This window comes from Fundulus heteroclitus, chromosome 16, assembly GCF_011125445.2.
Source record: "Fundulus heteroclitus isolate FHET01 chromosome 16, MU-UCD_Fhet_4.1, whole genome shotgun sequence".
NCBI lineage: Eukaryota > Metazoa > Chordata > Actinopteri > Cyprinodontiformes > Fundulidae > Fundulus > Fundulus heteroclitus.
The window spans coordinates 21193286-21217617 of NC_046376.1; the positions used below are offsets into that span (position 1 = coordinate 21193286).

General features: G+C 38.8%; 1 protein-coding gene across 2 annotated transcripts in view; it reads right to left on the minus strand.

Moving 5' to 3' along the window:
• mosmoa (modulator of smoothened a) overlaps nucleotides 1-24332 on the minus strand; it is a 66192-nt gene that overhangs the window by 7273 nt on the left and 34587 nt on the right. The window contains exon 3 of one of the 2 annotated variants that reach the window (XM_012868117.3): nucleotides 13659-15581. The exons of the other annotated variant lie outside the window; for it this stretch is intronic. Coding sequence (XP_012723571.1) covers nucleotides 15397-15581 — 185 coding nt within the window. The 3' untranslated portion in view covers nucleotides 13659-15396. Of the gene's footprint in view, nucleotides 1-13658; nucleotides 15582-24332 lie in introns of those variants that run through there. 2 annotated transcript variants of the gene reach the window in all.

A 24332-nucleotide genomic window follows, 5' to 3' on the forward strand; every position in this document is an offset into this window, starting at 1 on the left:
GCAAATCAAAATAGACATTAATACCCTCGTGAAAATAAACAGGGAGGCCCTGTGGAAACAAACCGCGGTCAGCGGGGCTCGGTCTGGCGGGGCCACGAGAGCACGGCTCCCACTGTGACAACAACGCAGCGGAAAACACAGGTACAGGCTCAGCTGGCTTAAGGGACTGAGCAGCTTTGAGGATAAAACGAGGTTTGGTGACAGGTTGGATTATTCTAGGCGATAATTAATGAAGGTAAAGCAGCTACTATCGCAACTAAAAAAAAGGAAAGGCTACAGAGAAAGGGGAGGATTTGTTGATGTGCATGGTTTAAATGCTAACTTATGTGATAGACCAAAATGAAACCTAAAGTCGAATCCGGGCATCGTCTTGTGCAGACAGAATCACTCCAATGATGTTTCAGCATCGTGAGCTGCTTTCAGTGATTCCTGGTCCTCTCTGAGAGTGTCTTTCTGGCCCAGTCACAAGCGGCTGGGCCGAGTCCAGCGGGTTAATTAATCGATTCTTTATCGTGCTGAAAAGTCTCACATCAAACAAACACACAAAACAGAAAAATGCAGCATTTTCCCCTCAGAAACGCTGACAACTAATAATAATTCAAGAACTGCGCTATGTGATTTTCACCTCTTCATAGCGCCAAGTGTTCTCCATAAATTTCAGCATATAAATCCACACAGATCTGATGACAGGTGTGGAAAAAAGCCGAAGCTACGGTAAAACACACCGGTCCAAGGTCCTCTCTGTTAGATGTGTGATGAATCTATGCGACATCAGGCCGAATCCCGTTGTTTGTGCAGCTTTTTGTTGTTCTGAGCAGGATTCAGCTCTCTGCCCACAAGCTGTCATGAACATGTTCGCAAAACGAGATACAACGCTGCTTCTGTCAAAACTGCAGATGCTGATTAGAGAGCGAAAATTAGAGCTACAGCATCCGTAGACTAGGATTAGACTAGGATTAGGACACTGAATGACCATTTAGCACAGTTTGATGAAGGGCACGGTGTCTCAAATAGTGTTTATACCCCTTGAACTTTTCAACATTACTTCATGTTTCAATCACTTAAGTGTATTTTATTGGGTTTTGACGTGACAGACCAACCAAAAGTAGGACCTAATAGTAAAGTGTAAGGAAAATGACATGATTTTACAAATAAAAGATCTGAAAAGTGAGACCTACATTTGCCTTTTTTATCATCATTGGAGTGGGTTTTTTAAAACCCATTGCAAGCAGTGTTTTCAGAAGTCACCTAGTGAGTAAATGAGGTTCAGCATTAGGAAGACCAAAGGAGCTCTGGAGGAGCTGCAGGGATCCACTGCCTAGGTAGGAGAATCTATTGACAGCATGAATGCTAGTCATCCTGTCGGTCTACCCGGACCTCTATGGAAGAGTGGTAAAAAGAAAGCAGTTGTTGAAAGAAAGCAAACAGCCAGATGAGACCTAAACTGGCAGGAAAGTAACACTGCACACCACCAAGAACACAGAATCCTCCTGCTAACATGCAGCGGTGGCAGCATCATGCTGCGGGGATGCCTTTATTTAAATTAGTGTTAACGAGTGCTCTCCACTCAGTCTGAAAGAGTGTGAACTGTTTCACACAAAAAAAATGTGTGTGTGTACATGTGTGTGTGTGTGTGGACTCTTTACCACATTCACACATCTGCACATATGCTTCAGAATGCTGGACTGCTGAAGCCACTAAATGGACTCTGAAACGCTGAAGCCACAAATAGACTATTGCCTACAGTGTTACACTGTTTTTCATCTCAATTGTTTACATAAATCGCTGCTGCATCTTTATCCTGAAAAATACTGTGATTTTTAGAGTGATTTCTAGAGTGATTCCTTTTCAAGCTGTATGCAAACGAAATTTCGTTCTGTACGCACTGTGTGCATCCAAAATGACAATAAAGATATCTATCTATCTATCTATCTATCTATCTATCTATCTTCTTTATGTACAAGGCTGGTAGAGTCCCCCACAACCCTTGCAGCTGCCACTGCAGTGAAAGATGGACTCAGGGGGTCTTTGCCAAAACCTTTGAAAACTATACAATTCCTAATTATGCACAAGTCTGTGTTTGTGTCACACATAAAAAATCCCAACAAAACATGCAGAAACTTGTGCATTTAATGTGACAAAGAGAGGAAAAGTGGCCGCTATTAATTAGGAGCTAACTTCACATAAGGATGAACTACAATGAGATAAACTTTAGGAAAAAACATTTATTTCATTAGATATGATTTACTGTTAAAACAGCAAATCTATAAAAATACAACAAAAATATATTCAGTGTACTATTTTAATATAATTTTTTTTTGGAGTTGCTTTAAAAAAAAAAAAAAAAAAAAAAAAAAAAAAAGACACTCTTGCAACTTGCAGCCCTTAACCAAGATGAAATGATTGCATGACTAAAGAAGATAAATCTCTCTCCTAATATTATGGTCATTCCACATGACCCAGCTCCACAAACATCCCTCCATTTCCTGCCTGCTTAGTGTCTTTCTTGCCTCAGTGGCAGATTTGCTTTAAAGCGCATGCTGACGTACAGGAGACAGACATCCGGCCGGGAGGGAACATCACTGCATCTATCGCCCACTTTAAGATCAATCAGTACTGAAGGCAGCTAAATTTAGCGACATCAAAGCCTCCCCAAGGCTTCAAATAATGCCTTTTCCTCTGAATTCAACCGTAAATCGCACTTAAACTGCTTACAGAGGCCTTTTAATGGTATTAAGATTAATGAAGCAGCGAAACCAATGGAATCTGGGCCCTTTTGCACAGCCACATGTTACTTCTTCAAATTAAGAAATTGTCAAAATTCATAATAATAATAATATGTTAACCAAGAGTTAAATTCTCCAGCCTTGAGCTTCCAGAGGAGAGGAGCAGCAAAGCTCTCCCGTCTTTAAGGGATCAGTATTTAAAAGCCCAGTTAAGACCTCTGGTATTTTGGTGTGGTTCTTCCTATGTGGCGAAGTGGAAAACCATGGATTTATTTCTAACTATAACAGAGAGCCAACGGGTGAACTCATCGTTGAAGGTATGAGGAGAGGTGGGTTAAAAAAAATCTTTGAATTTCAAAAACAGAATCATTTAGATGGGTTGCATATGACCCTGAGTTTTTACCAGCAGCACACAAACACAGAAATACAGTGGGGACCTTTTACTTCCACTGTTAAATGCAAAATTGTTAAAACAAGTGTGAGTTTAACAGCTATAATGATGTATGTCAAACGTTTGCATAAGGTAGAAGAGATATTTACGTGGACTTACTGTTCTATGATTATTTTCTGTAAAAACTTGAAGGTTTTTAACTCAGCAGAGCAGCCAACCAGCAGCAAGTCATTTATTTATGGTTGCATAAAGCTCAGAGGATAGTAAAGGACTTCTAAGCAAGTTATACTGTTGCATCGCCTCACCAAATCAAGACGCTGCAGACTTTGTGAAGCTTATAAATGGAAGAAAGAGTTGAACTCAGATGACATGTGGCTGAACGTCGGGGAAACACAGCCCTGATCCACCAACTCCTGGACTTCTATTGGAAAAATGTGATACTTTGATTAATCTCTGCATGCACAAGACTTCAAAAAGATCTAGGGAGAAAAACCATGATAAAAATAGTGCACTTATGTGAGACTGTTTAGGATTTGTTGTGTGTGCGGTATTGTGTCTTTTAGACATATACAGTCATGTTCAAGAAATTATACTATGATTGCAAAGTTTATTTATTTCAGTAACTCAAGTCACTAATGGAAAAACATTATACAGATTAACATGGACTGCCTTTATTTTACTATTATGATTTTTTTCCACCACCAGATTCTAAACACCACATTTAAGATTAGAATTTTGCAATAGACCAATAAAAAAAAGCAAACTTTTTATGCATAAATTGAGTATTTTTTTTTTTTAAATCTGACAAAAAAGCCTCTTAATTTATTGAATATGACTGTAGATCACCCCTGGACCTCAAGTTTGAGTCTTTGTTGATTGCTCTGCCCTTGTATTTTGTTTTGCATTAAAATATAAAAACTATGAATAGAGTCAGTTTAACACTATGTATTAAATAGTTTTTTTCTAATACCTTTATATCTAAAAAGCTTTTTAAAGTCTGAGTTTGTTCAAAAGACAGAAAGCTTTCAAATCCTTCTTGAACAATCCAGAACATTTCTTGGCCTTACGGTGGAAAACCTTGCAGCTCAGAGGAAAGGTTGCTGAGGTGCAAAATTGAAAGTCATCTATTTATTGAGCTTTTCAATTCAATGAGATCTTTTAAAGAAAGGCTATATGTTTTGCAAAGAAGGATCCAGCTGCAAAGACGGGACGCAACAAGTTTTGAATTTTCCAAAATAATAAAAAGGTGTTTAAAATGGTTTTGAAAATCTTTTACAAAAGAAATTATTAAATAAACAAATAAAAAGCTGAAACATGTGTCATGCATTAGTACTCAGCCCAGGTACTCTCTATATGTTCTCCCTGTGCATGCGTGGGTTCTCCCCGGGTACTCCGGCTTCCTCCACAGTCCAAAAACATGACAGCAAGGTTAACTGGCCTCTCTATTAATTGCTCTCAGATATGAGTGTGTGTAGGCACATTTCTTCACACCTAGAAAAATAATATTCATCTTTGCATGGAGGGGAATTAAAGTTATACTATGCACAGAGACATACATTGCTAGTTTGTTACCGGTTATTATTAAAACCCACGTTTGAATTATGTTTTTGTTTTTATTTCAAGACCAAATGTCGGTGAAGGTTCTCAGTCATCTAGGTCATGGTAATTCCAAAAAAAAGAAGTAAAAAACAAAGCAACTGGACTTGTTTTCCGCAGTTGAAGACGTTTCGCTTCCTCTCCAGGAAGCTTTCTCAATTCAAAAACTCTGGAGTAATGTGGAGTACCAAGCTTTTACAAGGCCTTTTTAAGGCAGTAGTATAAAGCTTGGTACTGCCCATTACTCCAGACTTTTTGAATTGAGAAAGCTTCCTGGAGAGGAAGCGAAACGTCTTCAACTACGGAAAACAAGTCCAGTTGCTTTGTTTTTTTTTACTTTTTTTGGAAAGACCAAATGTCCTTAAAAGGATGTGCATTGTTTACAAAAACAGCAAACAACATTCTTCACTAAAATAAAAATTGTAAGAGTGGTGCCAGTAGTACAAAGATCTAGAAATAAAACCGGAGAATGGATCCAGGAATTAACTTAAGAACTGCATAAGATCATTTCAGCAAACATGGCCCACATTAAAAACATTGGCCATGAAACTGCGAAAGGCCTCTTTAAGAAACCAGTTGAAAGCAAAACCTTATTAGACAAAGAATGCGTCCGCAAAACAGCCTCGTTTCCTCCTTTTGCATCTGTACATTTTTATTCTCACCTGCCACGCTAAGACTGAGAGAGGACGCCATCGACAGAACGGCTGACCTCCTTCCCCAGGTCCTTCTGCAGCCTCTCGCTAACAGATGGCGGCCATATTTCCATCTGACTGCACCTGGCAGAGTCCTGACACTGCCATTTGTCTAACTGGTGAAAACTACACCAAACTCACTCATCAACGCTCACGAAAGCAACATGGTGCATGTGTCTTCAGAGAGATGCTATAAAAACTTATGGAGCATGAGCCGCTGATGCAATGCAGGCTGATACGTTTTCCTGCCTCTCCCTTCGCCAAACACACCGTCCATTCCTACGTCACGTTGAGGCCGTCAGTGGACTGAAGAGACGGGAACGTTTCAGTTCATCTGCCCTCGTGCTGATGAACAATGTTAAAAGTGGACAAAGAAACTGTGAGAGGAGGCTTTAGCTCAGCAGATGGCTGGATGAAAGCAGCAGGAAAAGATTTGTGATGTCTCATTTTAAGACATCGAGCTCTCAGCAGAGGGTTTAATGTTTTTTTTACTGGGGAAATAAGGGAAAAAAAAAAGACAGAACATAATTGTATCAGTCATATTGCAGCGATCCGTCATGACGCGCGGCAGAGCCGTCGGCTACTTCAGACCATTAAACAATCCTCCAGAATTGATAACAGTCTGAATTAAACCTGAGGGAGGTCTGAGCTTAAATCGAACATAAACACTATATTCAGAAACTCATCTTCTCCTTCTGAGTTTCGTCTAATTAAAAAAAAAGCGGCTTTACATAAACAAAACCTTGTTTCTCGCCTTATTTATTCTCTGAGCTTTTTATTCTAGTATGTTTAGTTATTTTTTATACACAAGGCTTTCATTTTTAGTTAATTATTTTAATGCATTTTTACTCTTTTAATTCACCTTCTTTTCCCCCTGCAAAACATTTTATTTACCTCATGCTCGAATGCTGCTCTACAGGTAAAGTTACCTGGGCTAATATTGAAATATCTGCAAATACCCACAGTTGGGTCAGAGTCCTGGGTTCTGGCTCTAGGCTCGTCACCTCAGCCCTCAGAGTTTCTGTAGGATCTAGGTCTGCGGACGGAGATAGCCATGGACGAAGGTTAATTTTATGTTTGATGGATCATTCGAGTGCTAAATTGGTCATATGTTTCAGATCATAATCCTGTTAAAAGAACCAGTGACCACCCACCTTCAGTTTCTGGTAAACACCACCAGGTTCTTTACTTAAAATGCTCGGATATTTCAAAAAGGTTCATGGTCTTTGAGGGAGAAACAGAACCCACAACATCACACATCCTCCACCGTACTTAAAGGGACATATCAAGCAAAATCCACATTTTTAGCCCTTAAAAACGTGTGAAAAGGAAGAATTGAAAAGCATGTCCCCTTTAAGCCCTTACTGCTTGAATGAAATTTAAAATGTATATTGTACATATTATTTTAAAATGTATTTTTGCTGTTTAACAGATTCTACATTAGGTTGAAATCGTCTAATCTATATAGCAAATATGCATTTCATTTAAATGCTGGAATTTTGTATTCAAATTAGACACAACTGGGGATAACTTTGACAACTGGCATGGTGTTTCCAAAATAATTTTTGGTACGTGTGCATCTATGCAACCATGGCTGTGTGGTAGTTTGAGATAAATTGACCAAAACAGTCTATGAGTGGTTAACAGTGAGCATAAGGTGCTGCTCAACACATATTCATCATTTGTCTGACGCCAAGAGCTCCTTTAGGGTTTGTTGTCGAAAAGCTCACTCTGAGCCTCATAAAGCACAAGGTCTCAGTTAGTCCCAGTGCAGGTTTACTTTTGAAAAACAAAAAAAACAAAAACAGAGAAAGCTTTTTGCCTGGTATTGCTCTCAAAGAGCCAGTTGTCATGCAGATAGCATCTAATGGTTGCATCCACCAAGGCCACTTGATGCTGCTGCTTTCCATCAGTAAGCTGTGGATTTCTGCCTCACCATGCAGCGCTCTGTGCTGGATGGTAAATCCAGCACAATCTCTGACCATCACTAAGACAAAGCTGAAAGGTTTTGACAAGCTGCTGCAAAAAAAAACAGATTCATTTTAAGGGCTTTAAAACATTTTAATTAGAAGTGTCAACAAAATCGTCCGTGTCTATATGGTAGCTGCCGTGGGCGGCTCTAGACGGGGCCCGGTACCCATGCAGAACTGGTCCTTGCCCCGGGACCGAAGACGTTATACTAAATCCATTTCTCATGATGAAACTGATTGGTCCCTTAGAACAGTTTAACAATGATTTCAAAATGAAGGTGTTGCACCTTCAGCTTAAGCCGCATTGAGACGGGATCACGGTTTACATCGGACCTGCAACTTGTATTCCCAGAGCAGTCAGTGGCTCTTTGGATCACTTAATATATTAAACAAGGAAATATTGTTCTGGTTCTTTTGTTCTGGGCCCCCAATAAAAAAAAAAGGTCCCGCTCCCCCTGTTAATTTGGTCTAGAAGCGCCTCTGGTAGCTGCTCTCTGAAACACGGCTGCAGACTCTAGACGCGTTTCTCTACCCAGCAGCCACTTAGCAGCCGATTCAGCTCAGAAATTGTTGATAGAAGTCACAGTTTGTAGATCGTTCTCCCAATATTAAGGCGGGAGCTGCATGCAGTGAATGGAGCAAAATGACTATTTTGAAAACAAAAAAAAAAATAGATCTTTATACGGGGCACACCACTCAAGCCAAAGCTGGAGTTACAGGTGACTCAGAGGCTAATGGAGGTACAGTGAGCATTTATCCTCAGCTGTACACAGACGGGTAGAGAACAACAAGCACATGGAGGAGATTTTCCTGCTGAATAAATGATTAAAAAAAAAATATATATATATATATATATATATGGTGCTTAGGTTTTCCCCAGTTTATGCCTGTTCTCCTTCAGTGATCTTCTTCTGGGCAAATGTTTCTTTTCGCTCTTAAAAACATTTTATAGTTATAGGGATGTGCAACTTGAGGCTGACTTTACTGCCCAGCCTCATCCACGAAACTATGCAATTAAAAGAAATGAGGAAAATCTTCTTTATATGTCGTTGTCTTTCAGGGAAACAACCCATCTCATAGTAGGCATTTGCCAAAAAGGCATATTCTCAAATCTTATTGAGAATGAACATGTTTGTAAGCTTGTGGCTGAGAAACAATGTATCTTTTATAGCCATTTGTGAGTTTAAAAGAGAAAAAAAACATTTATAATTTAGACATTTTCCTTCAGTGTCTGTATAGCAATGGAGATATTTATGATGCTGAAACATCAGTCGTTCGGCTTGAGCAGCAATGCGAAAAGCTGCCACTGGAAATAACAAAGGCCAGTTTTTCAGTAATAAAATAAAGTTGGTGATCAAAGACAGACGAGAAAAGATGGCTTGTCATAAACGCAATAACCCACGCTCTCGCCCAGCTGCTGTGACTAGAATGGTTGAGCTCAGGTTATAGGAATGAATAAAAACACCCAGATAACATCAACTTAAGGTGCCTGATTTAATTAGTGCGCATAAGGCTGACAGATTTAAGCCGTATTCAATGTGCAACTCCCCAATAGTATATTCTTCTTACGAGGTTCCAAATGGTTTAGTTTCAACCGGGTAGTTTTTCACGGATTCGTGTTTCGGCAGCGTCTGAGGACCCATTTCTCATTTACGGTGCTTTTCCCAATCCAATTTCAATCTATTTATTTTTTTTTATTTTCATGGGCTACACCAACATAAAGTAGTGCACAGTTGCAAAATGAAAACAATATAGTGGAGCATACATTTCAGTTCACTCCTAAATAAAATCCATTGGCTTTAGAAAGCACATTCATTGTAAATAGAATCAGCCTGTGTGCAATTTAATCTCAGTATAGACGCAGCTGCTCTCTTTCAGGCCTCAGTGGGCTTTTTTTTTTTTTTTTTTTTTAGGGACAAAACAGCATCAAGAGGATCGAGGAACACAACAGACAGGCCAGGAGGTTAAAGTTGTGGAGGACTTTAAAGCAGGTTTAGCTTATAAAACAATATTCCAAGCTTTGATAGACTCAACAGTGCTCCATTAGCCTATCATCTGAAAATAGAAAATTTATGTTTTCAGCGTGGAGGAGCTGCAGAGATCAGCAGCTCAGGTGGGCCAGTCTGATGACAAAACAACTGTAACACCTACTCCATATATCTGGTCTGCTCCAGCACACACCATCGAACTGAGTCGGTCATTAAGAGGCTTCGTCAAAGCCGGATGGGATACCGAGGAGGTAATGATGAATAATTTGATTCGGGTGTTTTGGAGCAGAGACGTATCTAAAACATGCGGGCCCTGGGGCACATCAGTCCGAACACAATATCCCCAGAGTGAAGCACGGCGGTGGCAGCATCAAGCTGTGGGACGGCCTTCCTTCAGCATATTTATGTGTTAGAAACGGTCCAGTCAAAGTCAGGATTCAATTTAAGAATATGGGGCAAGACTTGAAAATTGGTATTTATTCCATCCAATCTGAGATTGAGCTTTAAAAAAGAAAAATATGATGGGCCTAAAGTTTAGTACGTGGCTATGCAAAGCTAGCAGAAGTCCAAAAGAGGCTTGATGGGTCTACAAAGTACTGACTCTGGGTTCTGAATACAAATGCACACTCTTCAATTTTTAATTTGTGACCAAACATTAAAAAAAAATCCCATGTATAGCTTTCATTTCGTCACTTTATGATGGCACTGTATTTAAAAAAGGGTGGGGAACAAAAAGCAAAAGAAAACGTCATGCCTTTAAATGAGCACAAAACAGACAGTGTCAGTCACACACCCATTTTTTTCTGGTTTTATTCAGTGATAAATAATTTCCTATGAACATAGGCTTTATGTGTAGACATCCGATCAAGGCAAAAGACAAATTAGAGGGCACGCACGTTGCCACCATTAGAAAATAATAGCAGAAACAAAACCAAAAAAAACAATGAGGTAAGAAGTTCTGTTTTTTTTTTTACACATCTGTGGTGCTTCTATGTCTGTTACCTATACTGTTGAATGCACAGTGCTTCCTAATACAGAGATCTTGCCTTTATTGTGTCTGTACATTATTAAACAGAAGTAGGCCATAGCACAACACTAGACCGACCAGAGGCAGAGTGTATAGTTCAGCGGCACACATCGTCAGACCGAGAGTCAGAGAAGCCGAGCAGGAAACAGAAATAGAAAACAAATACCTAAGACTTAGCAAAAAGAGCGGCTGTGACTGCTTCAACACAAACACACACACCGAGAGACAGAGATCTGCGTCTCAGGAGCTTTTATGATCCCAGAGTGTTTAAAAATAATGGCGGAGAGTGACTTTAAGGAGGATGACGTTATCATCGGAACGTGGATTTGATGGTCGAGGATCAGCGTTCGCGTCGGAAGCCGAATTTGAGACGCTCTTATAGATTCCTGTGATTTCTGAGAATGTTAAGCCAGGCCTGAGCAAATTTTTCTAAACCTGATGATTAAAGACCCCATCGGAAAAAACATTAACAGGATTAAACGGGTGCGTTAATCATCTGGAAGGTCGGTTGATGTAAAAATATGCATTTGCTGTCCAATTATTAGGGTCGCTGATTACTGAGAATAAATCTTAATCTAGTTTGTTTCGGTGTTTTGAAAGCTTTGCTATCCCATCCCGATTAATCATGAAGTGTGAAAGCAGAATCTATTGCATTCAAAGGGCAATATACATTTTTCCCCTAAATATATTTTCTTACATTTATATAATAGCTGAATATTTTTTTCACAATAGTGCTGAAACATATAAGGAAACCATGATGTTACTGCTAAATATTGTGTGGACAATAACGATTATTCACCTGTTTTCTTTCTGTCTTTGCATCCTTTAACATTTCACCTGCTAAATACGTTTTATGCGTGACTTTTCAAATTAATTTTCCTTCCAAATACTGCACATATGCAATCGTCTGCGATTTAATTTATTGTGCAGCTCTATTTGTTGTACAATCAAATACTTATGTATGATATACAGTTTAGTGCTAAAGTACTTAGAACCCCTGCAGATTTAGGTTTAAAGGAAACTTTTTTTTTAGACTGGAAGTAATATGAAAATTTTGAAGGAAGTCCCGATTTGGCACAGATTAGGGTGATGGCAAAGGGGCCCTCGGATCTCAGGGCCTTGTAGACCACCAAAGATGAATTATGGTGCAAAATACCTATGGGAACGTGCAAAAATAATTAAATAAATAAAAAAAGCTTCTTTCACCTGCATTCTCTAAAGTGGAATGCGGCAAAATAACGTAAATAATTGTTTTGTTGTCAATTATGACGATTTTGTGATTGTTGGAGGCAAAATTCATAATTGCACAGGCCCATTAACCATTGGACTGAGTTTTGAATCATTCTCCATCAGGGTTTCCCCCAGCGTATTATAAGCAATGGGACCCGACAATATTAAGACCGCATCATAGCGAGGCAAAGTAAGGTAAGAAGAAAGCAGCAGAGCTATTAATGATCTTTTATGGAGCGTTAACTGCTACTGCTGTGTTTAGACGTGTAGTGAGAGACAGGAGAGTGCCGTGAAAGTCGGATAAAATGCAACATTACCATTCAGACTGTGGACGCTTTGAAAAAAATCTGACACATATCCGAATTAGTACCACATACGGCACAGATCAGATTTTTTTGGGGGACGAAAAAATTGGAATTGGGCCGGCCACACTGCAGTGAAAAAGACATATGGGTCACATATGGGCAAAAAGATCGGATTTGGGTCATATTTCCCTGCAGGCTGAACGCACCCTAAGTGTTGTTTGTTTATCTGAAAGGCCTCAATCTTTGACAGCGACAGTAAAGTTCCCGCCTGGGAGACAACCTCCCGGTGTAAAAAAGCTAACATGCTAGCTGTTATTAGCTCGACGAACACTAAGTTTACAATGACCCTCCCCACAGATAAGTTAGCACCTCCAATAAATCACTGCGACGCCTAGAACCAGGATTACCCAATTTTCAGGGGGAAACCCTGTCAATAAATAAATAAATTGCTTATTTATTAAGGTTTATTAACCTTTACCATTACTCTGAGTTTAATGCTGTTTTTAGTGTAACAGAAACTTAAGAATCTCACTAGGAGGTGAGATTTGCCAGAGGATGCAGTGTGACTTCAGCTAAACTGCAAAGGCTCTTCCTAACACTCAAGTGGCTTAAATCCTACTTAAAGGACAGGAACTTCTTCAGAGATAACAAAAATCACATGTGGTGTTTCCCAAGGGTCCATCCTCCTATTCAATGTCTGCATGCTCCGTTTAGCTCAGATCATAAAAAATAACAACATCAGCTACCATAACTGTGCTGATGACACACAGCTCTACATCACCATGTCACCAGGTGACTATAAACCAGTTCAAGAGCTGAATAAATGCTTAGAAGACATCAATGCATGGGTGTCCTAACCTTTTCTTCAACTGAATAAAAAACAGAAGTAATAATCTTTGGACCAATAGAGGAGAGATCAAAACTTAGCACAGCTTCAGTCGCTTCAGCTAGGAACCACTAATCAGGCCCGAAATCTGGGTGTAGTGATGGACTCAGAGCTGAACCTCCAAAAGCATCTAAAGACAATTACAAGGTCGGCTTTCTATCACCTGAGGAACATTCCTAGGATTAAAGGACTAATGTCTCAGCAGGATCTTGAAAACCTAATCCATGTGTTTATATTTAGTAGAATTGATTACTGCAACGGTGTTTTCACAGGTCTGCCTAAAAAGTGGATCAGACAGCTGCAGCTGATCCAGAACGCTGCTGCCCGCGTCCTCACTAAGACTAAGAAAGTAGAGCACATCACCCCAGTTCTAAAGTCCTTACACTGGCTCCCTGTATCTCAGAGGATAGACTTTAAAATACTTCTGTTAGTCTATAAATCCTTAAATGGCTTAGCACCTAAATACATCACAGACTTGTTATCAGTGTATCAACCCTCCAGACCACTCAGGTCTTCTGGCTCCAGCCTACTCTGCATACCTAGAACCAGAACCAAACACGGGGAAGCAGCATTTAGTTCCTATGCTCCACTTATATGGGAAAAAAACTCCCAGAGGACTCTAAAAGTGCTGAATCCTGAGCTCCTTTAAATTAAGGTTAAAAAAAAAAAACACCTTTGTTTAGGATTACCTTTGTTCGAGTTAAACTGTTTTACTGAAACATATTTAGTTTATGGTTGTACTCCAACTGTTTGTAAAATCATTAGTGTTTCCTTTTAGTTTCCATTTTCCTATGTTTTATTTTGTTTAAATTTTGCTACATTTTATTCCAACTGTTTTTTTTTACTTGCTTTTATTCTGTTTTCATTTTCCTATTTTAATCATGTAAATCACTTTGCATTGTCCTTGTACTGAAACGTGTTATACAAATAAATCTGCGCCGCCTTGCCTTTGTTTAACAGTGACAGTCCGCTTTTATTAAAATACTGAGAAATTTTGCCGAAGAATATTCACATGGAAGACCACAACTAAAGCAAGATATTATAAGAATAAGATCCAGTTACTTCATTAAAAATAAAGCTAGTGGGAAGCCCGGCAATGAAACTGAATTTTAATGTAAATACGTAAATGTTTGCTTCAGAATCAAATACTAATGTTGATTAATATCGTTTAATACTTTGCGCTGTTTCTTTTTTGTGTAAAAGCTTATCTTGTCTGAACACTGCTGGCTAAGCACGGTCTGCATTTCCTATTTACAATCCGATTACTAAGAACAAGTAAAATCCAACAAAAGGATCAAGTCAGATAGTTTTTTTAGTAAGTCTGAGGACACTTTTTGGGTCTGATGGTAACTGGGTTTCAGGGTGTGTGTTTGTGTGAGCGGCGTTCACAGACCTCTCGAGCAGCACTACGAGGCACAGTGCCATGCATGGACCTGACCTGCAGTCCCAGCGCCTTCACTGTTGTACAAAACAAGAAAAAGTAAAAATAAAAACTCCCCAGGCTCTTTTTTTCCCCCCATTGTTAAAGATTAAAAGGAGAATACCACCATTTATCAGCCATTACGTGTCGTTTCCATAATTTTCCCAGTACGGCCAAGATTACAGGGGTCCATCTCACCGCTGCAACCATCTACAACCTCAGGGAAATTTGCTGTTTGAATGCAAATGTTGCTATAAATATCAGATGAGTTTGCGTGAGTGTGACAGGTTAAAGTGGGATGTCTGAACTAATACTTTGCTGTAAGCAGAAATGACGTTATGCACGGTCTTGGACTGAGTGGCATTCTCCTTTATGTAGCTCGACCTCCTGTTCTGGTACCCAGGGAGGTCCTTACAAGCCTGGATAAAGGTGAAGAGGAAGCACACCTGCATCTACGTCTCATCCACAGCAGGCCCGAAACAGCTGCTCTCCTCGGCTGCACATCTGGGGCCGTGCAGTACGGCAGACGAAGACGCTTAATGCTGTTTAAAGGATTCAGTTCAGTGAACCTCGACAACACGGACGCTACCTCAGCGAAGAGAGGTGGTGGGACCTGGAAGTGTAAAATAAGAACAAATTGTACAGGAAAAAAAAAAAAACTGAAAACGGCAAAGAGAAGCTATAAATAGCAACAGGAGCGGCCGTGACGAAGCAGATGTGTGCGGACGGGAGGGATGGAAATCAAGTCGAGGAGTGGTTGTAGTGGTCCTTAAGAGATGTGTGCCATCGTTGTTGCTGCGGCTGCCATGACAGCGGCACATTGAGCACCCTTTCTATCAGAACAACAGAGAGAGAGAGAGAGAGAGAGAGAAACGGCTGTATCTGAAATCAGCAGCAAACTGCAGGGAACTGCGACAGCCTCCACCCTGTTTGTGCTCATGTCCCCTTTTAGTGTTTTGTTCATTTATTCATCTTAAAAGTAGTCCTCCGTCGGTGCTGCAGTCCCGTGAAACGTAAGCGTCGTCCTCCCCCGTTCCGGGCTAAGAGGGCAAAAGTTTGTCGTTTTTCTATTTCTCAGTCTGTAGTTTTGGAAATCCCATAATACTTTCAGAGCCTCCAGGGTTAGTCCTGAGGCCAGCGTGGAAGAGGGGGGAGGGGAGGGTCCTCAGCCTGGCAGGCAAACTTTCCCTGCAAACAGCAGTCCCACTATGGTGAAGAAGATGGAGAGGACGAAGAGCACGTACGAGGAGCCCACCACCGTGTTGTTGGGCAGCTTGTATGGCTGACCCCCGACCTCGTTGATGTAGAAGCCTATGGGGAAGATGAGCGCTGCCATGCAGAACAGGATCACTGCGGGGAGGAGGAAAAAGAAAGAACGTTTTAGAACAACAGCCGTTACGCGTCTCCTTTTACAGCTGAAAACAGATGTTTACACGCACTGCATCGGTTCCCACCCCCATCGTCCAGGCCTTTGTATAAACAGTGCCAGATCACATCCTGAGCTGCTTCTGTCTCCTTTACGAATGTGCCGTATTTGTGCCACCAACTTGAGGCGCGCCGTGGGACTGGTGTTTGTGTTTATATCTCCCACACCAGTCTCACTTCACGGCCAGACTGGTGGCACAAATAACTCCCGCCAGGAGAGAGAGAGCGCGCAGAGTTGCCTTTAAAAAGGCGACAGAAATGTCAGCGTTTTTGCCTTGTAACGCTAAACTAGCAAGTCAATGATTACATCGTCTGCACCTTTTTGTTTCCCAGCTTCCCTCTTGTCGGACAGTAAAAAAATGGACGCTCGCACAAAAGTCGTTAAACGTACAAATACAGTCAACCTAAGGCTGGGCGATATGGACCAAAAATAAGGTTTAGATATTTTTTTAGTCTGAATGTCGATATGCGTTTCTTTTCATAAAGTAATTATAAAAAGGCGTCACTGAATCAAAGCTTTATCCCAAATGTCTCACAGGCACATTTTCTTTTAAACAAACAGCAGTAGATTAATATTAGAAATGGATGAAAAATAACATACTGGGATACATGAAAGTAAAATTCTAACGCAACATAGAACATCTCAATATAAACAATATGGTCTCATTTTATATCCCTTTTTTTTATATTTCGATATTTTAAAAATCTGGACATATTGCCCGGCTCTAAGTCAACCTAAGCCTCAGATTGTGTTTTACAGCCACATTTTACTGCAAAATCTTTGTCTTGTTTAAGTCGTGCTGAACAGATCCACTGAACATGAAACATTGAACAATTGGTGGCAATTCTTTATTATTAATTTAGCCACCCTGGCTACTATTGTTAAAACAATAAGGACAATAACGCTGTCCCACGTAGTGTTTTGTGTATATATACACATCAAAACACCCCATTTTGTGAACACTGAAAAGTGGTATCTGTACGACTGTACTTTGTTTTTTTTTATCAACTGTCTATTATTTCTGTAACATTTAATCAAAGTTGCGAGTAGCAGCCATTATGACGGTGGAAGTCGGCTATGATCCTGTTTCCTATGAGTCTCGTTTCCAGCCATCTAGACGTGGAAGAAGAGATGTTCTGCTGTGAAAGATGAGTGGTTCCTTCATCATTCGGTTAGTGTGTCACTACAGAAAATTAATTGTTCTCAGGTGGTATCGTACGCGATTATATGAACACGCCCGAGAACGTTTGGTTAACAAGGCTAATCACATCTGTGTAAGCTTGAGTCATATAAACGTTGGTAGCACGTTTAAAACCAGCAAACGGCTCCATGGTCATTTCTAGATGTCTGAGTAAAATAATGTTTGCTCTGATCATCGCACATCTCCAGAAGTTCTGTCTGATGACGACCAAAAAACTAAAAAAATAACTGAATCACTGAAAACAGAGACATATCAGAGACGTTTTTGTTTGTTTCTAGATACACCGGATAAATGGCTCATATGAAACAGATCCCCAATGTAATAACACAAACACTGAATAAAGTTATGCCCAAACTTACTCTGAAGTATGGCAGATCTAAAGCTAAAGAGATTTTTTTTTTTTTATTCCATCAGGAAGTAGCTAGGAAACATGACGGGTATCTTTCAAAATATAATATATAAGGATACATGATAGACTGAGAGATAAAGATCAAAATGTGTAGAGGCAGTGACAGATTAAAGGCGAGAGAGAAAGACAGATAAATAGAAGAAAGATGGAAAAACACAGAAGCTGGCTGCTTGTATAGAGCTGTATGCAAGGATATTAATGGAAAGTTGAATGTTCAAATGTCTACAGAGCATCTGCACAGTATAAAAAGACACATGAACTTTTTTTCCCTCGATGTATAACATTAAATCAAACCTTTACCGTTTTAGAGCAATATTACTTACATTACAGAAATGCCAGAAACAATTAGAAAAAACTTTTTTTAACTTTCAAGTTCAAAAGTTTACATTCACTAAGGCTACTATGACTTTAAACATTAAGAAAACAAAAAGGAAATATGTAAGGCAACAATAAGAGGAGTTGACTTATATTTATATAGGCCAACGCCTCAAAAGCAGGGTTTTTTTTGCACTAGGATCTAAGGAAATCAACCAATGTAACAGATAAAAGAAGAAAAACACAATACTGGATCTCATCCTTGGATCTAATTTCCAGATCCCTGAAGGTGCCACATTCATCTGTTCAAACAATTACATGCAGCCATAAACAGCATGGGAACGTCCAGCAATCACTATTCAGGTAAGAGGAAGTTATTGGTCCAAAAATAATCCATCTATATCCCCAGAACGAAAACAAAAACTGGTAAAATGGCCCATTACCTCAAAATTAACATACAAAGTCAGATTCCAGCTTGAAACACACTCAGCGTCAAAGAAATTGGGTACAAAATTGAAGTATCTGGCCAAAATGCCCAGTGTCTTCCTCATTTTGGAGGGAAAGGAAGGATGCAAGCAGTGAAGTATGCGGGTTGCAGAATCATGTTGTTTTGGGCATTTTGCTTTCAGAGGGGTGTTTGCACTTTACAAACTAGATGGCAACATGAGGAAAGAAATTTATATGGAAATTATGCAGCAAAGTCCCAAGAAATTTAAATGGGTCTTCTAACGAGATAACGGAAATAGAGCCAAAGTAGTTACAAAGTGGCATAAAGACAACAAAGCTGAATGGAACAAGATTACAGCAAATTACCGAGAGAAAGTGGTGGAAAGAGACCCAAAAACACACAGTGCTAAGAAAATGCACGCAAACTGCTGAAGTTAAAGAAAGCTACAACAGTTCTCAAAACTTTCTTATTACAGCATTTAGTAAATACAATTAGATAATCCTAATAGACAGAAAACAGAATAAATAATACAGCTTTTATTAAGGCCAAGTAAACATCTGGTTGCAGCAGCAAATAATGGGAACTGACCTGACTGAGTGAGAACCTGAAATCTGACCTTCCCTCCATCCGGGACTTGTGCAGGTCTAGGATCAGTGCCTGCAGACCCCACACATCCTGCACACACTGCGGACCTTCAGGTCGACGCCACACAGCACCATTTGCTAAATCTAGCTGCCACATAGACGGGCTGTAGGGCTGGGCGATATGGATTAAAAAAAATAAATCTCGGATTTTATCATACCAAATCCGATTAATCGATTTTTTTCCTCCCTCCTTTTTGTTTCATAAAAAGAAATTAAAGAAATGATTTTAAAACCTTGCTTTTATATCAAGCATTTTGTCAGGGAGTTGACCTGAATTCAAAGTGCAACTAAAAACAAGCTGTGAAACATGCTTGTAAAACAAGATGGCAGCTGTGCCATTATAAACAATGAAAATATAACTAAACATTTGCTGCTAGTGGTATTACACATTGAGCTAAGAACAGGCTTCACTGCACTTGTGAACTTCAAACTAAGTAAAAAAAAAAAAAAGTAAATAAGTAAATGAAGTACCTCGTATTATGGTAAAAAAAGTTTCCACTTAACAATATTTTGATAATACATTTGCCTAAACATATATCCAGCATCACATGCTGTTCTCTTCATGGAAACCCAATGAGTGTATTGGCAAAATAAAATCCAGATTTTCCAAAAATGAAATCTTAAAGAATTGTAAATTCGAATGAATCGATTAAATCGATTTATCGCAGTCTGATGAACAGTAAACATCAGAGGACCCAAACTGATACCAAGCATATTTGCACTAATTCAACCTTAAATTCCTCTTTTGTAAAAACTCTGTAGATATATGCCGGTACACATATATCTACCAAAAAAAAGTCCTCAATTATTTTATCAAAAAATACTTAAAAGGTTTCCATTAAAAGCAAAGTGGAACTGAACTCACCACCCCGTGTTTATTTGCACAAACACGGTGAATAAAGCAGATTCAGATTCCTAACATCATTTTTTTCCCCTTTTCCACTTAATAAATGAACTCAAATAAAAAACGTGTTTTTGTCCTAAATGTTCAGTGTGAGATTAAATTATGCTAATGCAAAAAAGTGATTCATTTATTTCATTTATTTAAGCTTTTTAGGAATCTTTCCCAGGGCTGCCAATAAATGTGTCTGGTGTTGTACATGAAGTCAAACTGAGCTGGTAACAAAGCCGGATTATAATGAAACCAGTTTTAGTGAGGCTGTTTCTTAGACACTAGTGTCATTTAAATGTGTATAATATTAATAAAATAAATACTGTCTGTTATTTAGTCTTGACTCTGCAGCTTTATGTAAGATCAGAGACATTAAATTGGTATTTATTCAAGTTTAATTCTTCAAAATTGATTGTGTGCCATTCATTGCTCATTTCAGATTTCCCTAAGGGCTTATTTGAAGAATTGGCAAAACAGCAGTTGTCTGTAGGAGGAATTTTAAAAAGATGAGCTCCTTTTAACTTGGGAGTTCAGTGTTTTCTCAGTGACACCGAACATAAAAGCTGCCTTGAAGGACGACTTGGAGTGAGAGTTTTAAAACGGCTCTAACAGATGCGTTTGGCTCTTTTGCTGAGAATATCTCAGATGGTAAAATCTACAGTCCTCTTCTTGAATAATGTCGAGCCGCAGTATTAAAATCAATCAGAAATACGACAGTGTGCAATGAAAACCGAACTTGTCTATGACAGATAGTGTATAAAAAATGTGCCGTATGCTCAACCAAAACTGAATCTGGAGCAAATTAATATTTATGTAGCATCTGTAAAGAGACAATTGAGACTATTATTAAGGCTGTGGTTGAACTAAATGCTCAATGTTGTAAAATGAGCTCAAGGACTGATACATTAATCTGTAAGAGGTTTTTACTTAAAGTTTCAGAATAAGGAAGCTGTGGGACTCTGTAGTAAACGCTGAGCAGCTAAACAGAAAACGACAAAAAATAAGGAGTGCTAGGGCTGGACGATAATTCAATAATATATAATCGATCGATAGACACGTGGTTCAATAGGGGAAAAAAGGGGGTCAATAAAAAGTTCAGTAAAAGAACAGTTTTTCGTCCTTTTGCATTCTAGCCAATCATGTAGGTTAATACTACAGTCATTACATCCTCCCAACCAATCACAAACACAGACCCAGAAACCAAGCTCCGCCCCCAAGCCCCGCCCCCTCCAATGAGTTCAGAGCGCAAGTGTTCCTTTTTTTAAAACGTTTGGTAAAAAGTTGGTTGAATAAAGAGTTGAGTTTGAATTCACTGTTTAAAAATAGGTCACTAAGCAACAGCATTAAATGGCCAGGGCTGCACTTAAATTTATTTATTTTTAGAATTTTTTGATAACTCTCGATATCGATCAATATGATTTCTATTTTATCAATATGCTTTTTGTCTATATCGTCCAGCCTTACTCTGTACATCCATGGCAAAGCTCAGCGTAAAACACAGATGGCTTTCTAAATAATAAATAAGAATATAGATATCTGTGACATTTTATCTTTAAAAAACTTTTTTTGTGCTAAAACCAACATTAGAAATAAACCTTGTGTCGAAAGACAGAGGAAAAGACGAGATGAAGACCTTATGAGTCACAGAGCAGCATGGAGGTTTAGAGGAGCAGCTGCTTTCTGCTCGCTCTGGAGCAATTCCATGGATGTCCCGTCTCTAATCTGCGTACCACTAAGCCTGTGCTTTCCGCGGTGCAAGATTGAAACCATTTTGGCACACCAGTGCACAGAAATGGGCTTTTGAGAGCAGCATGGGCCTTAAAAGCGAATAACGGTTGGTCTGTAGTCAACAATTCAGTAGAAAACACATAAATATGTAAAAAGCGATGTGCTTAACAGCTAGATCCACGCTACAGTAGAAATCCAACCAATTTAAACTGAACACCACAAAATTTACTAGAAAAAAGTGGTCAAATATTCAGCCAGCTTTAAGAAAAAACTCGGTGGCAACAAAAAGGCATAAAAACGACTCTGAGGTCAGTGTACAAGATGCAAACACACAGACAAGCACATCTTAATGGGGCTGCATGTCTACATTTGAGCCTATTTAGCACATGACATTCATACCCATAATGAGCTCAGTTGAACGTCTCACCAAAGCTGTATATAAATATATTTTAAGATTTGTTTTGTCACCTGCAGCCTTTATTGAAGTGATCTGAAAAGAAAGAGGGTGATGGAAGGAGATACAGTAAATGGACTCTATAACCTCTGCACATGGTGCGCCTGCTCTACCAACCAAACCACCCAGCGCCCAACCAAAACTGATCAATTGGTAAAGATTCACAAGCAGTTTTATTTAATTACCCTCCAACGAAGATTACACAACTGACTGGTCTTAATTTCTAAAATGTATTTGCTTTTGACTGTTATTGTAACAACTGTTTACATGCATCTTGCACTACTCACCCTGACTGAATATTGATTTGCACTGCTGACTGTTTATTCACAATTGTTTACATATACATTTGCAATACCGTACTTTAACTGTACCTTCCACTGCACTTTAATTTAAATAGCTGCTGTTCAAACTCTATTCATTTTATAGTAATAGCTATCTGTATATCATGCTCACAATTCTGCCTATAGTAATAGCCATCTGTACATATATTCATAGTACATGTAAACTGTTATAATAACAACCATCTGTATATTATGCTATTGAACATATCTGTAAAACTCTATTCACAGTAATATCCACCTGCTATTGCACTTCTGGTTAGACCTAAACTGCATTTCGTTGCCTTGTACCTGTACCTGTGTAATGACAATAAAGTTGAATCTAATCTAATCTTTGTTTGGGCAAAAACATACGTAGAGGTAGAGCTGGGTGATGGGGACCAAAAATAATCCCTTGATACTTTTAGGCTGAATCTCAATCTATGGTATTTATCTCAATATGTTTTTCTTTTCATAAAGTAATTATATAAAAAAAAAAGATTTATCCCAAATGTCACATGCACAATTTTTAACAACCAGCTGTATTTAAACATGAGAAACGGCTGAAATACATAAAAGTATAATTCTAACACAACATAGACCATCTCAATATAAACAATATAGTCTCATCCTGTGTCTCTTTTAAAATATTTTTTATATTTTTAAAATCTTGATATATTGCCCGGTCCTAAATAGACAAGGGCTTTGTTATAAGACACTGTGTGAGCATCATGCACCTCTACAGCATCTTGTTTTCCTGCCAGCGTTCCTACATTATGGTTCGGATAATAGCTTATAAAATATTTCTAAATGTTTAATTCATTTTAGCCAATTTAATCAGCATCTCCTCTGAGTCACTTTCGTTTTTCTTTTTTTTCTTTTTTTTGCAAAATTTGCCAGAAATGATGAGCAAGAAGCTGATGCACTGCCTTTAATGCTAGTGTGCAAAGCCTGAGGAATAAAGTCACAGTTTACAAAGAAAGTTATAAGCACAAAATGCAACTTTCTAACCTTTAATTATCACTAAACTCCAGCAATTTGCACAGAAATACATGACCATAAATACACTCAGGAAGCAAAACAGCAAAAACAAAAATCTGCTGCATAGAATCCTTCAACCTGTAGCTTCATCATAAACAAACAAACAAAAAGCTGTGACCTGGAAACCAGACAGATTTCTTTCTAGAAGCGTGGCACATACCTGTAAATATGTTTCCCCGACCCAAATGATGGAAAGCTTCGCAGCCTGTTTTCTAAAACCATGCAAATACAAAAATACCAAGAGGATCAAAACACCGCCGCGGCACAAGTTTGTTGACCAAAGGCGTGCTGCTCAGCGGCTAAACACCTGACTAAACAAACGCTTAGTTTTTCCATAAACTGCAGGGTTTTCACACATTACTCTACAAGTCTTACGGGAACATCTTTCCACAGTTTTCTCTATTATAAACAACTAAAACGGCCTCGGAGGTGTGCATTTCTCATGTGCATTTTTACATAAACAAACAATCCTTCCAAAGCGCCGGGAAACAACAACAAATGCCCAACAACCAACACGTTGTTCTTCGGTGCCTACATTATTATCACTTTTCCCTACCAACAAGCTCAAAAATAGCTTCATTCGTCCACACCTTTGATTTCAGAAGTACGGTAGATGAACTATTTCAACAGAAAAAAAAAAGAGATTTTTAAAGAAATATTCCACTGGCCAAAATGTTAGATTTCTCTACAAGAAGAAACTCACCGAAAAACAAACAAAGAAAGGCTCCGGCTGTCAGGAATTTAATATAAAAGCTCAACAAAGCCCCGATTTAATGTTATATAACACATCAGCACAGTCTGCATAACCGCAGATGCATGCATTAAGTCAAACTTATCTGTATCCGTATTGGATATAAGCTTAAGGTTAATGCAAGCTAATTTTAGTGAAAAAAGAAGCTTCAATAATGACAGCCAGCTAACAGCAAAAAAAAAAAAAAAAAAACAACTAAAGAAGCTCGCTAAAGGAGGAATACGTAGAGAAATAAAAACAGCAATTCGATAATAGGCTTACAAATCACTGAAAAGCTGCTTCAATTCAAATTTAAACACCCAGGAAAAAGCAGCCTTCCATAATTGAAGTATGAAATTAGAAAAATATCATTTCCTCAAATAGATTTAGCAGAAAAGAAACTTATAATCGAAGCTCAACAGCCCATTAAAGAAACGCATTACACACCGATATCTATTCTAGAATTGCTTTGTGAATTTATTTGTAAGGAATAAAG